Genomic DNA, 14,435 nt, shown 5'->3' with positions numbered 1-14,435 from the left:
TACCCGTCGCTACTATACATGTACTTCTCATGTACTGTTCAACAGCTGTGTTATATAACTCCCCAAAGTATTCTAAATAAAGTATGGTAACCCTAAATATAAAATGTCAGTTTTAGAAAGTTGTCGTCTAAAATTGTAGTGCGCAAAATGACGTTTGATACTTTAATTTATTAAGGCCGTAAATGTATAAACGTAAATAACGAATCAAAACTTATTGTACGACCTATGTTTTCAACCATCAAATTGCAATGGGTTCCTAACCCGTAGCTGACGTATTTTATATTTAAGATTATTAAATTGTACAGAAATATAGTTTAAGTGAAAGTATCTGTGTTTATTTTAATCATATATCATTTAATATTGTTCATGATTAAGAAATAATGTCCTTCGAGTACTTGCCCGTGGCTGAAGATGAAAATGAAGAACCCATAGAACTTCCAATCGAAGAAGATGGTACGTTGATGTTAACAACAGTATCCGCGCAATTTCCTAGCTGTTGTGGACTGAAGTATCGTCATCCCGAGACAAAAACATTTAGAGGTATTAGATTAAGGGATGGCAAGCTTTTCCCACCTCCAGAAGGTTGGGGTAATCATCTTTATATTTGCAGTTTTCCGAAAGAAAATAAACGAAAATCAGGTGAAAATTCAGAAACTTCATCGATTAAAAGTAAACGTAATGATAATCTGTGCTCTGATTTAATTGTTTTGGGATTGCCATGGAAAGCAACAGAACAAACTGTACGAGAACACTTCGAGAAATTCGGCGAGGTTTTGATGGCGCAACTGAAACGTGACCCTAAAACTGGTATGTCTAAAGGTTTTGCATTCATTCGATTTTCATCATATACATCTCAAATGAGAGCGCTAGCTCAGAGACACATGATCGATGGTCGCTGGTGCGATGTACGGATACCCAACTCAAAAGAAGGCTCTCTCAATTCTATGCCTTGCAAAGTTTTTGTTGGACGCTGTACTGAAGATTTAACAGCCAATGATTTAAGAGAATACTTCTCACAATTTGGAGAAGTTACTGATGTTTTTATTCCAAAGCCTTTTAGGGCATTCAGTTTCATTACATTTTTGGATCCTGAAGTTGCACAAAACTTATGTGGTCAAGATCATATCATAAAAGGAGTTTCGGTAAATGTGTCAAATGCATCACCAAAACAAAACAAAAGTGGCTCTAATCAACGCAATTTACCTAGTAGAAACTATGATGAGGGCCATCCACACAATGCTTCAAATAACAACTCATGGAGTAACCGTAACATGGATATGGTAAATATGCAAGCTTTAGGTTTATCTGGACAGCACGGCCAAACTGCTGTGGCTGGAGGAGGTGGCCAGGGGCAAGGTGGCAGTATGCCACTGGGCATGGGAGGCTTACCAGTAAATCAGGCACTTGTGGCAGCAGCTTTGAATCAAGCCGGTTGGGGTCTAATCAACAATATACCGTCAGGAGGCTCTGAACAAGGAGCTTTTGCAGGCCCAGCTTCTTCCGCTCCCCCTGCACCACCCAACTTTCTTTCATGGATGCAACAAGGTAATTCTGCACAGGGACCTTCTAGTCAGTGGGGACAAAGACACCAATCCCAAGGCCATTCTGTTTGATCCATGTCTGATTTGATAAGCTCACAATAATCTCTGTGATTGTAGCAAGAATTAGATAATTATTTTGTGTTTACCTATAATACAAATGGGTTGTTCTGTTGGTAAAGAGTGGTTTGCTACTGATGTTATTAATTTATTATGGAATTGTGTTTTGTTGTTTTTTTCTTTAATCTTATTACAATATATATTGCTGTTAAACGTTTGGATACTTTTGAAGCAGTAGCTAATGTATAATGTATAAATAATATGAATTAATTGTTGGTGTGCTTTTCTCCTGCAGGTAATTTTTACGTTGAATAATATTTAACCCACTAACTATTTTCATAACAAAAAATGCAGAAGTAAAAGCTTTATAGTAATTTCACACTACAATGAGAGCAGTTGCTTAGCTGTATTGTATTAGTTTTAGTTTAACCATTTTATCATCAATAACAAAATTTAGGAATAATGTTAATATCAGCATCTATTAAATTATAAATCTATTATAAATTTTTGTCTCCTCTTTCTGGTATTATAAGCATTTATTAATGCTGCCTGATGCACTTATTCTAAATTATACTTAAATAAAATAATTACTGTCCTTAGATTTGAACTCCCTGCAATAGTTAAAGTTATAGTAATTTCTGGAAACAAATTTCTATATTATACATTTTTATTTATTTTTTGTTACTTATCAACTTATCATATTATTGTAAATTTCCAAAACTATCATAAAAATTCATAAGAGTGTATTTTGTCAGGTTTATTTCTTTTATTATTTTTCTTTTTGACAAAATATGTCGCCTGTTTGTGACTACAACCTGTTATTTCGGTTTTTTTAACTAATTATGTTCAAACCTATTTATCCTACAGTAAAAGTTACATTCGATCCATATTGTTCCTTAATTTACGATACTGGATGGTTAATCCCACAGAACTCACAATCTTCTTAACTCAATAGAAACTAAGTTACAGCTATTGCAAATCTTTGATTCTCAAAAATCATGCTTTTGAAATGACACGTTGTAGCCGCAAACAGGCGATGTATACTCAATAAATCTTGCAACCCAAATGAGTTGTACCTATAATAGATTAAGTGTACTGTGCTTTGTACATCATTATGTATATGTATGTTTTTACAACAGACGTTGAAGTTCATACTTGTATAGTGAAAGATAGAGGTCTATTGATTGTTATCATTGTTTATCGAAATAATGTTGATTATTAATTATAATAAATTTATTATATATTGTGTGTTTCCTCAGGATATGTGCAAATTTATGATAAATGTCTATTTTTGACTAAATAAATGGCTAGATATTTTTGTGACTAAGCAATGTGGAGTTCATTGAATGGGTAGGTACCTAGCAGTAGATATAGTAAATCCACTGGCGTAATTATGTAAACATATGCGTGTATTTTATTATGTAGAATGGATTTGAAATGATGTTGGTACAAATTTTAAGACTGTAAATAACTTTCCGCTATATTAAACAACATAGAGTATAAAATTTCAAAAAATTTATATTTTAATTGATATAATTAACAATTTTGTGCAAAGTGAATGTAAAACTAATTTCATTTTTTAATGTAATACTTTAAAAGAAACCAATTTTCAATTTGAGTTGTGGAATATTATAAATGGAGTGCCTCACCAGTTAGTGTGAATAGTAATTAGTTTAATAACAAAAATATTTAACTATCGCATATTTATATGTAATATGCAGATTTTAATTTCATATAATATGACCATAGTATGACATTTCAAATGTACCTAATATTTAAAAAAACATAATATTTTGTCTAGGATTGTGTAAAGAATATTAAAAGTCAATTTAAATGACTAGTATTTGACTGATCAGTCAGTGGATTTGTTATTTTTTATTTGTACACCTATACCTACCTACCTATACATAGATATACTTGAAATATTTCATTTGTTCTTAATGATTCCAGATCATTTATAAAAACTATAAGGAACCTATGAAATAGGTCTTTTTAGTGTTTACAAACAAAATAAGTATATTCTGTACCTGTTTGACACAATATAGTAAAGTACTCATAATATATTGCAAATCCACTACAGATTTTACACTTGGTTTATTTTTAGTCTGTAGTTTTGGTATAATTAATAATTATGTTTGTTTTGTTAACATACAGAAAGTGGGCCAAACGATTTTGGTAGTGCCTGTCATGATAAATAGGTACCTGCATGAAATTATAATTTTTAGAGCTTTTATGTGATGGATCAATTTGATTGAATGTAGCATAAGTGTTACACGGGTGATTTCAAGACGATGTACATATTGGTCCCCAAACATTATTTATTTATATACCTTCTCCATCTAAAAACTAATTATTTCAATTAACTCCAGCTGATTTTTTAAAGTGCAATACATAATATATGCTCTTTGTAAATAACAGCTTATCTATAAAATAAATGAAGTGCGATTGGCACATCTTTTTTGACGTGAATCATCCACCTTCATGTGTGTGCTTAGTCATGGTTTACATTGTATAATTACTATTATCACAATCCCACTGACTTCAATAGGATCAAAAAAACAAGGTGCTAATTGATAAAAATAAAAATTTTGGTTGGAATAATTAAAAAAAACCAATTTCGGGATAATAGGGTATTTGACATATCACTCATTAAAATACCAAGCAATCTTAAAAAGATCGGAGACAAGCATGTAGCTGAATCATAGCATTAGAAGACGGAGCGAAATAAGAGTTATTAAGAAGATACTCTACAATGTTTTGCAATATGAAGGTACTCTTACAAAAAATAACGTGGCCTTATCCCCTTGACGTGCTTCATACATTAATAATATTTTATTCAAGTAAACTTTCACATCGTCAGTGGCCTGCACAGTGTTTGAAGCCAGGGTAGGCATTAGTTAAGGTAGGAACCTGTTTACTGGCAGGTCATAATGAAAAAAATGCATTGAGCTATACAACTGGGGTAAGCAGTGCATTTATGCCTCGATGACCGGCACGCCACTGCACATCGTCGAATGCATCTACCACTGGTTCGGAATGCCTTTCCTACCGAGAAGAACCAGCAAGAAACTCGGCGGTTGCTCTTTTCAAATATTTGATATACAATATTATGCCATGTATAAAAAGGTATTTGCGTTTCTGGAACGAGCTGCGGGTCAAATCCACGCTCTTTTATCATTTAGATAATCATTGATGCATATCTATCATACTCGTCGAACGCATCATACCTAATTTTTTTTTATTCTAATATTCAGTAGGTACCTACCTAAATATTATTAGCTTTATTTATTATTAGCTTATGCGCGCGACTTCGTCCGCGTAGACCACAAAAGTTTTAATATTTTACCCCCTAAGGGTTGAATTTTCAATCCTTTCTTAGCGGATGTCTACGTCATAATAGCTATCTGCATGCCCAGGCCGATCCGTCCAGTAGTTTCAGCTGTGCGCTGATAGATCAGTCAGTCAGTCAGCTTTTCCTTTTATATATAGACTAGTTGATGCCCACGACTTCGTCCGCGTGGATTTAGGTTTTTAAAAATCCCGTGGGAACTTTGATTTTCTGGGATATGACGTTTTGAATGACGATCAAACTATGATAACATCGGATCGTTGCAATGCATTACATAGTAATATTACGTCCTACGCGCCGCGTTAATTAGAAAATGTTTTGTTTTTGAATAATTGTTCAGCCTACTTCAAATATTTCAATAAAATTTTAAGAAGAATTTTTAGAATTATTTTTAATAGGCTTTATTCGTATGTCAAATATCCTATATTCTGCAAGAGTAGAATTTATGTTTAACAAAAATCAGAATGATAAATATTATTAAACACTACCCTAGTCTTTCCCGTAAGTCTGGAGTGATACGGGATTTTTTCTATATAAATTATCTGAGAGTTTAAAAAATGTTAAACAAGTTAGTTACCTATTACATTTTTAAAACGATGCAGAATGACTGTACCTATAATTATAGTTTTTAATAGTTTTATTTGCGACACCTTAAGGTGGAAACACACTATAGTATCTTGGTATGTTGTGACGCGACATTAGACTTTGGCGCCCGCCCTCCGATTTATCGATCGTCGTGCCAGTTTGGGTTGCAACACATAACAACACAATAGTGTGTCCCACTAACTTTTATTGCAAAAAAGAGAAAAGGTAACGGCCTAAGTTATTCGATTTCTTTGTATATCTTTGTAACTGTTAAAATAACTTATTTAGTATTCATTCAGAAATTGTGTTATAAATAAACTAAGTTTTATTTTTATTAGTTTCGTAAGTCTTCCACTAACCGTTGTGACTTCATACCTACTCAAGGTGCAAAGACACTATTGTGTTGTGCAGTGTCAAGTGACACAAGGCGATCGGAGTCGCACATTTAATGTAAAGACGCGCACAGTGCACACTACCTGCTCTGTTGTGGTGCGTTTCGCTCGAGACGCGCTCCGATTGATCGATCATTGCAGCAGATTGTGTTTACAAACGCTACAAGTTAAAAAACAATGTGTCTTCACCTTGAGTGCCTACTGAGCTATTATGTATTCACACTTATTATTATGTGATGTACGAGTAATTGCTAATGTAAGTACCTATTGCTACTTTCCCTTAGCTTTTACTTAATAAATTATGATTTTGTTCTCACACCAGTTTCATTGATTCTATTGAATTTGTTTTGTGTCTGCGTTGATTTAATAAAGTACTTAAAATCAAAAATACAGGCATGGCATGATTTTAATCCATCTCTTTTACCTACTCTACCCATATAGGCAGTGGCGTGCAAACCATTAAAGCAGCATTGCGTACTCCATTTAAAGATAATGTTTGCATTTCTACGCCAGAGCTGAAAATCCGCCAGCTGACGGCTTTACATCCTTGAAAAAAATAACCGGCGGATGATTTGTATGCGAACAATAAACTCTATGAAATTCTCTTTGAAGAACTTTTGAGTCAGATCCGGAAGTCAAAATCACGTCAAAATTAGTTTGTGTATTTTTAAGCTTTTCGTGTAATTTTCATGAAACAAATTTCCAATAAGTGCCTCTGCGGTTGCAGAGTTTAAATAAATGAAATTATTATGGATCCACAAAGAAAAACACCGCCTGGACCAATGGCACCATGTAGTGTGAGAGTAGCACACAAAAGTTTCGCAATCACAAATACAAATATCAAAAACGTTAATCCTCAAAAGGAAATTGTAACGGTCCACACTAGCACTCCAAATGTGGAAGACAGATCTTGTCACAGCGAACAAAGTCTGGTTTATCAAGGAGAAGTTAACGTGCTCTCAATTATGTAGGTTTTACGTTCTAGAGACAGCCAGCGCGTGCCAGACGTTTCAAAGTTTAACTGTTTGGCGTGGGGTTGCCACGACACTAAGTGTCTGGCAATGCATTACGTGATTTCTAATACTATTAGAGCTACACGTCAAGCATTGGTATTAAAAAAACTGAAAAAAACAGACTTTATACTTTGACGTAAGATTTTTTACACCTTTATTACCTGTTATCTCCCAAAGCCACCATGATCCAAACAAAAGTATTGTGTTGTAAAGTGTTGGGGAGAAAACGTAGAGAAACTTTCAGCTTTTATAAAATAACGAAGGTCTGGCACGCGCTGGCTCTTAGTCTATTCCTCCAACTGCTAGTTTATATTCAGTGGCGTGCAGGCATGTGCAGCTCATAGAGACATAAAAACACTAGTGCTTACACCCAAATTGAAATTCAATGCTCATTTTCAGGGTTCCTTACCCGAAGGGTACCAACGGGACCCTATTACTAAGCCTCCGCTTTCCGTCCGTCTGTGTGTCAGCGGGCTGTATCTTGTGAACCGTAATAGGTAGAGTTGAAATTTTCACATGAGGATTTCTGTTGCCATGCCGCTATAACAAAAAAATAATAAAAATTTCAAAATGACCGCCACGAAAATTAAAGTGTAGGTACGGTGGTACGCGACCCTTTGTGTGCGAGTCCGACACGCACTTGACAGGTTTTTTATTCATTATGAAGTGACCTGCCAATAAATAAGTGACGTGATTATAGAGATCCCGTCCACACCACTGTTTTTACAAGGCTTGTCCAACAACATTATTGCTTTATTTAAACTAGAGATTTCTAGATTATTTAATAGAAGCAGATTTATTCTGAACTACCCGATGCGGGCGCGACTTCGTCAGCGTAGAATTAGGTTTTAAAAAATCCCGTGGGCACTCTGATTTTTCCCGCACAAAAAAGCAGTCTCGTGAGTATAGAAAAACCGGCCAAGTGCGAGTCGGACTCACGCACGAAGGGTTCCGAACCACCGGACCTACAGGAATTAACACAATTTTTTTAGTGATCACATATTCACGGTTTACGGATTTTTCTCTTTACTTGTGCTATACTAACTCTTAGACATTGCTATTTGCTACCTGCCAGATTTTTTGATTCTAGGTCAACAGTCCTGTAGGTATCCTACAGGTTTTGATTCCCTTGATGGGTCTTGACTCTTGATAGACAGACAACGAAGTGATACTATTGGGTGCCTTTTTAGGGTTCCGTACCTCAAAAGGAATTAGGGTTCTGTACCTCAAAAGGAAAAACGGAACCCTTATAGGATCATTTTGGTGTCGGTCTGTTTCTAAATTTCATGATTCTAGGTCAACGGGAAGTACCCTGTAGGTTTCTTGACAGACCGACAGACAGACAACAAAGTGATCCTATAAGGGTTCCGTTTTTCCTTTTGAGGTACGGAACCCTAAAAAGGAACAAGTTCTCAATTCGACAGTGTCTCTTAAATTTACAAAGTCCTATTACAGGTACCTACCTAATAGGTACAAATGCATACATCATGATACGTCTCTTATTCGTTAGTTAGGCAGAGTGGCCCAAACGCTGTGACTGTTTTTGACATTTTATCCCTTACATTAAAGTTTCAAAAACAGTCAAAGATGTAGCATTTGTGACGCTCAAGTACAACAATCGTCACATCATATGTAACGATTATAAAACTTGAGCCACGACCACGAGCGTTACAATTTTTTGCCACCTACATTGTATAAAGACCAGTAATTTATATTGTAGAGATACGAATAAGGAAATAATGTGTTGCAAATATACTGAAGATGTAAAAGAAATAGCCTCTGGTTTTATTGATGGCACTATAAGATTATTTGACTGTAATACGGGAAATTGCGTCCATACTCTAGCCGACGACGAGTGCCGCGCGTACCCTGGACCTGTTACTGCTATCAAACACAGACCAGTTAGCAAGGCACATCCTGTAACTAATACGTTTTTGACTTGTTGTAAGTACATACTCCAAACTTTTACAAATCATAATACCTCTATAGGCACAGAATTATTGAAAGTTGACGTAAGTATAGGTACGCGACAGGTCAAAATGGTAATCGAGGAGGGAACGCCCCGCGCCAACCCTGTGCGAGTGCCATACGGGTGTGCGGGGCGTCCCTCCGCCTCATACCCCGATTGCCATCTCGACCTGTCACGGACTATAGGTACCTACCTACTAAAATTGATGACTGTATCTTTAACTTTTCGGAGTCAAGTGCGTTTAAAAAAATTAAATATTACTTGCGGTGAAGGAAAACGTCGTGAGGATGCCTATATTTGGTTACGTGTACTTGCGTACTAATTTACCCAATTCCATTAAGTAAGCCAAAATACGACTGAACTGATTTTGAGGAAACTATTGCAAGTAACCACTATCATAATAATTATATTGTACTATGTTTTTAGAAGCTTTGATAGTGGTTAGGACGTCCACCTCCTAATCGGAGGTCGGAGGTTCGATACCGGGCACGCACCTCTAACCTTTAAGCAATCAAATATCACTTGCTTTAACTGTGAAGGAAAACATGGTGAGTAAATCTGCATGCCTGAGAGTTCTCCAGTTCTCAAAAGTGTGTGAAGTTTGGCAGTCCGCACTTTGCCGGCGTGGTAGACTATGGCCAAAACCCTTCTCATTCTGAGAGGAGACCCGTGCTCTGTAGTGAGCCAGCGTTGGGTTGATCAGGATGATGACTATGTTTTTGAAGCTTTTGACGGCAGTAGGTACTTAAGTACATTTTCTTTTTCAATATCTCAAGATGTTAATGGATGTATAAAATGTTGGAAATATAAATATGAACAATGTCTATACACGATAAGGGAGAAACGCCAAACACTGGGATTATGTTACCATCCATATTATAGTAAATTCGTTACCTATGGTGACGATGCAAAGCTAAACATGTACGACGAAGAAGCACAGACTCAAGAGAGAGCTTTCTATTCCAGGTATGCTACTTAGATAAATTTTTTTGTGAAATCGAAGGTAATATTTTCAAATTTATTATGAAGCGTACGTAAACTATGTCTTATTATAATTAATTTAAAAACCAGCCAAGTGCGAGTTAGGCTCGCGCAATGAGGGTTCCGTACTACAGACGTAATTTTTCGACATTTTGCACGATAATTCCAAAAGTATGATGCATAAAAATAAATAAAAGTCTGTTTTAGAATGCACAGGTTAAGCCCTTTCATATGATACCCCACTTGATATAGTTATCTTACTTCGAATATTGAAAATACTAATTATTAGTTCATGAATCAATTAATTTTTTTAGTGTGATCTAACCCTGAATTCACGGTTTTCAGATTTTTCCCTTAAAGCCAGCTGTAAGACCCACCTACCTGCCAAATTTCATGATTCTAGGTCAACGGGAAGTAGCCTGTAGGTTTCTTGACAGACAGACAGACAACAAAGTGATCCTATAAGGGTTCCGGTTTTCCTTTTGAGGTACGGAACCCTAAAATACGACTCATTATAGTATTAAGTATAATTGATGGCAATCAGGGTATGAGGCGAGGGGATGCACCGCACACCCGCACGTCACCCGCGCTATCCCGCACCGGGTTAGCGCAGGGGCTGTGAGGGTGTGCGGGGCGTCCTCACCCCGATTGCCATCGCGTGCCTACTTATACATGAACGCTGAAAACATCACATTCCTTTTTTTGGGCAGTCGTGTGAATAAATATGTAGGTACTTACTAGGTAGTAGGTACAGTAGCCGGCAGAAAACATTGTACAACGACCTTTAGAAAGAGATAGCGGTTTCGTATAGCGTTGTCTGTCGTGAGACTGACAAAACGTCACATCGGTATGAGTGACAGAGACAACGCTCTACAAAGCCGAAATCTCAATCTAAAGGTCGATGTACAATAAGTATTTCTAGCCGGCTACTGCACGTTTTTGAATTCACAATAGGTCAGGATTTTAAAGTATGAACGTACCTAGATAAAATATTTAAAAAACTTACAGTCAACGCAAAAACATAATGGATGGACACACGTCAAGGATTTTCGCGTGCGTCTTCAATCCTAAATCCCACCACGAATTGATCTCAAGTGGATGGGACGACACGGTAATGTGTTGGGACGACAGACAGCCGTATGCTACTCGTTATTTCTCAGGCGTACATATGTGTGGCGAAGGGCTAGATTTTGATAAACCAGGAAAACAGGTGGGCAACTGCGTGCAGTACGCGGCAGCGGCAGAAAATATTGTACATCGACCTTTAGAATGAGATTTCGGCTTTGCAGAGCGTTGTCTCTCTCACTCATACCGATGTGACGTTTTGTCGGTCTCAACGACAGAGACAACGCTCTAAAAACCGCTATCTCTTTCTAAAGGTCAATGTCTAATATTTTCTGCCGCATACTGTACCTAGGTACGATTAATAATAAAATAAATCATCTTTATGTATTTCAATTGGATAGAGCCAGGCGTCACTTGACGGAACTGCATGAAATACAAGGAACTACGAGCTTCATCATCATCATCATCATGATCAACATTACCGGCTCACTACAGAGCACGGGTCTCCTCTCAGAGTGAGAGGGGTTTTGGCCATGTCTACACGCTGGACATGTGCGGATTGGTAGACTTCACACACCTTTAAGAACATTATGTAGAACTCTCAGGCATGCAGGTTTCCTCACGATGTTTTCCTTCACCGTTAAAGCAAGTGATATTTAATTAATTAAAACACACATAACTATGAGCTGGATTTGTTATAATCCGCTAAAACAGACATCTGTGTGGTCAACGTGCAGCATGCGGTATGTAAGGTACCACCCGCTCTCCCATTGTGTTGGTGATGTGTATTTCTTGCTTTTCCTGCTTCATTAGTAGTGGGAAGGCGGCGCGCTACCTATACTTAGTAGGTACTTACGTTGAGGGTCAGAATACAAAAACTTTCACGCAAGTGTTGACAGCAACTGTAAAAATTTAACTCAATCGGACGAGCAAAGCGCTCACGAATATTTAACGAACGAATACACAAACATTAATTTGTACATTATGTATGGATTGAGCGGTGACGGCTAACGTCAGCATTTATTGGAGTTACGTGAAGTATCAGTTATCACTCGTTTTAACGGTGGTGAAGTAAAACATCGTGAGGATACCTGCATGCCTTAGAGTTCTCCATAATGTTCTCAAAGGTGTGTGATGTTTACCATTCCGCAGCGTGGTAGACTACGGCCAAATTCTTCTCATTCTGAGAGGAGACCCGCTGCTCAGTAGCGAGCCAGTGATGATGATGGATTTAAACATTTGATATTTTTAAAGATTTTAACATGTTCTTGGCAAGACAAGGACAGTATTCAAATCTGGGACTATGGATCATGCAAACTAATCGAAACAATAACGCCTGATAACTACCAGTCAAAATTATACTGTGGGAAAATGGTTCCGAAAACTAATTTGATAGTCTGTGGCGGTACAGAACCTAATATTCTACGAGTCGTTGACGTCAATTTAAAATCTGTAAGTACAATTTAGTAACCTATAAACATTACACAGATATATATGGATTATGGACATATATAGTACGCGACAGGTCGAGATGACAATCGGGGAGGGAACGCCCCGCACACCCCCCGCACCAACCCGGTGCGAGTGACATGCGAGTGTGCGGGGTGTCCCCCCTCCTCATACCCCCGATTGCCATCGCAACCTGTCGCGGACTATAGGTACACACGAAGTCGCAGGCAAAAGATAGTTCGAAATTTCTATATGATACATTATTATGTATCGAATTAAAAAAAAAATTTCGAAGTATCTTATGGTAGGAATATTTACTTACCATGTTTCTAGTCTGAGCAAAATTAAAGCATAAAATTAGTGATGAGTTAGACAGATTCCCGCAAGATTAGAAAAATCGAAATCTACGCGAAGTCGCAGGCAATAGTTAGTTTATTGTTTATGTAAGTATGACACATAAGATATCGAGTCCATAATTTCTATGAAGTTATTTCATGCCAGTAACACATTTTATAGATTGAAAACTCTATAAGTACCTAGTAGTACCCCATTATATGGGCTATTCCCGTTGAGTTACACCCGCGTGAGTAACAGTTTCAATTTTGATCAGTGTGACTCAACGGGAAAAAATTGAGTCCTCTTGAGTCACACTGGGACTCAAACGGAATTTTATTTTCCCGTTGAGTCACACCTACATATTACGTGTATAACAAGTGTTGACTGATCGTGAAAAATATTATCCTTGAGCCACACTGTGACATAAGGCCACAATTATGGTTTGCCAATTAAACAAAAAAATCAACAACGCCTATTTTTTAGGGTTCCGCACCTCAAAAGATACGGAAGAATAAGATAAGAGAATAAGAACGGAACCCTTATAGGATCACTTTATTGTCTGTCTGTCTGTCTGTCAAGAAACCTACAGGGTACTTCCCGTTGACCTAGAATCTGGAAATGAAATTTGGTAGGTAGGTGGGTCTTATGGGTGGTATTAGGGGAAAAATAACTATATTTAGTGGGGTATCATATTAAAGATCTTCACCTGTGCATTCTAAAACAGATTTTTATTTATTTTTATGCATGATAGTTTTTGAATTATCGTGCAAAATGTCGAAAAAATAAGGCTGCAGTACGGAACCCTCATTGCGCGAGCCTGACTCGCACTTGGCTGGTTTATTTTGCACAAGAGTTTAATTTCTTTTTCCTAAGCTGACCCAAAAGATAAACAATCGCAGAAATCTCGGAAATACGCATGAGCGAGGGGCTTTTTCCGAGGCATTTTAGACGCAATGGACACGAAGGATCGGAGCAGAACCGAGGCGCGGTGCGGTGACTTTCATGATAAAAATTCAAACTAACTTTTATTTACTTTGGCATAAAGGCGAGGAAGCGCGAATAGGCGTACCGAATGTCCTTTGAGCCTCCTCGGTGTTTTGTTATCACTATAAGAATTTCAGCCAACGGACGTAAATCTGAATCTATGTTGCTATGCAAAAAACGGCTCTATTCTACTCCAGTAAGTGCTGGCTTTTAGATGATATTATTTGTTTCAGACGGAATGTTCAGTACGCAATAATCACGGCGGTATCTATGCATTCGATTTTGGAACGATAAGGAGAAAACTGACTAAAATCCCAGACACATACAAAAGAATTAGTGAAATATCAAATGTTCCACGGATTGCTTTTGTCACTGGAAAAAGACTGCAGACCGTTGACTTCGGATAAATACGTTTAATGGTGGTGATTTGTGGTGACCCACCACCTCTGGCGCCCAAGAGCCGCATTTTTCAGTACTGGAAATGCAAATAAAGTTACTAAAGCGATTCTGCTGCAGCCCGCAAGGGTCGCAGACTTGTGATGCCATCACCGCATTTCATCGGCGTGCCCGATCCCACCGCTGCCACCATGTAGTGAAACGACCAGCTGCTCGATAGTGACTCCTTTATTTTTATTCTACCTGCATGCAATATAATATTTTATGTACTTAGTAATACGCATACAACAACTCGAGCATTCGAAATTTTCAGTACTG

The 14,435-nt window shown here is 37.4% G+C and overlaps 3 protein-coding genes across 5 annotated transcripts in view; 2 read left to right on the top strand and 1 right to left on the bottom strand.

The window, feature by feature from the left end:
* The window catches only part of spoon (A-kinase anchor protein spoonbill), a 126,655-nt gene that overhangs the window by 20,643 nt on the left and 91,577 nt on the right, over nt 1-14,435 (bottom strand). The window lies entirely within an intron of this gene.
* LOC117996527 (TAR DNA-binding protein 43-like) lies at nt 182-6,240 on the top strand. Its single transcript, XM_069509649.1, has one exon. The coding sequence runs from the start codon at nt 381-383 to the stop codon at nt 1,611-1,613; it is 1,233 nt and encodes a 410-aa protein (XP_069365750.1). The 5' UTR covers nt 182-380; the 3' UTR covers nt 1,614-6,240.
* On the top strand, nt 6,477-14,335 carry LOC117996528 (uncharacterized WD repeat-containing protein alr3466-like). The gene is made up of 6 exons (XM_034984591.2): nt 6,477-6,891; nt 8,658-8,881; nt 9,683-9,872; nt 10,896-11,097; nt 12,207-12,404; nt 13,955-14,335. The coding sequence occupies exons 1-6, from the start codon at nt 6,674-6,676 to the stop codon at nt 14,126-14,128; spliced, it is 1,206 nt and encodes a 401-aa protein (XP_034840482.1). The 5' UTR covers nt 6,477-6,673; the 3' UTR covers nt 14,129-14,335.

This window comes from Maniola hyperantus, chromosome 3, assembly GCF_902806685.2.
Source record: "Maniola hyperantus chromosome 3, iAphHyp1.2, whole genome shotgun sequence".
Lineage (NCBI taxonomy): Eukaryota > Metazoa > Arthropoda > Insecta > Lepidoptera > Nymphalidae > Maniola > Maniola hyperantus.
The sequence above is the reverse complement of the archived record's forward strand: the minus strand, read 5'-3'. Positions and strand labels throughout refer to the sequence as shown.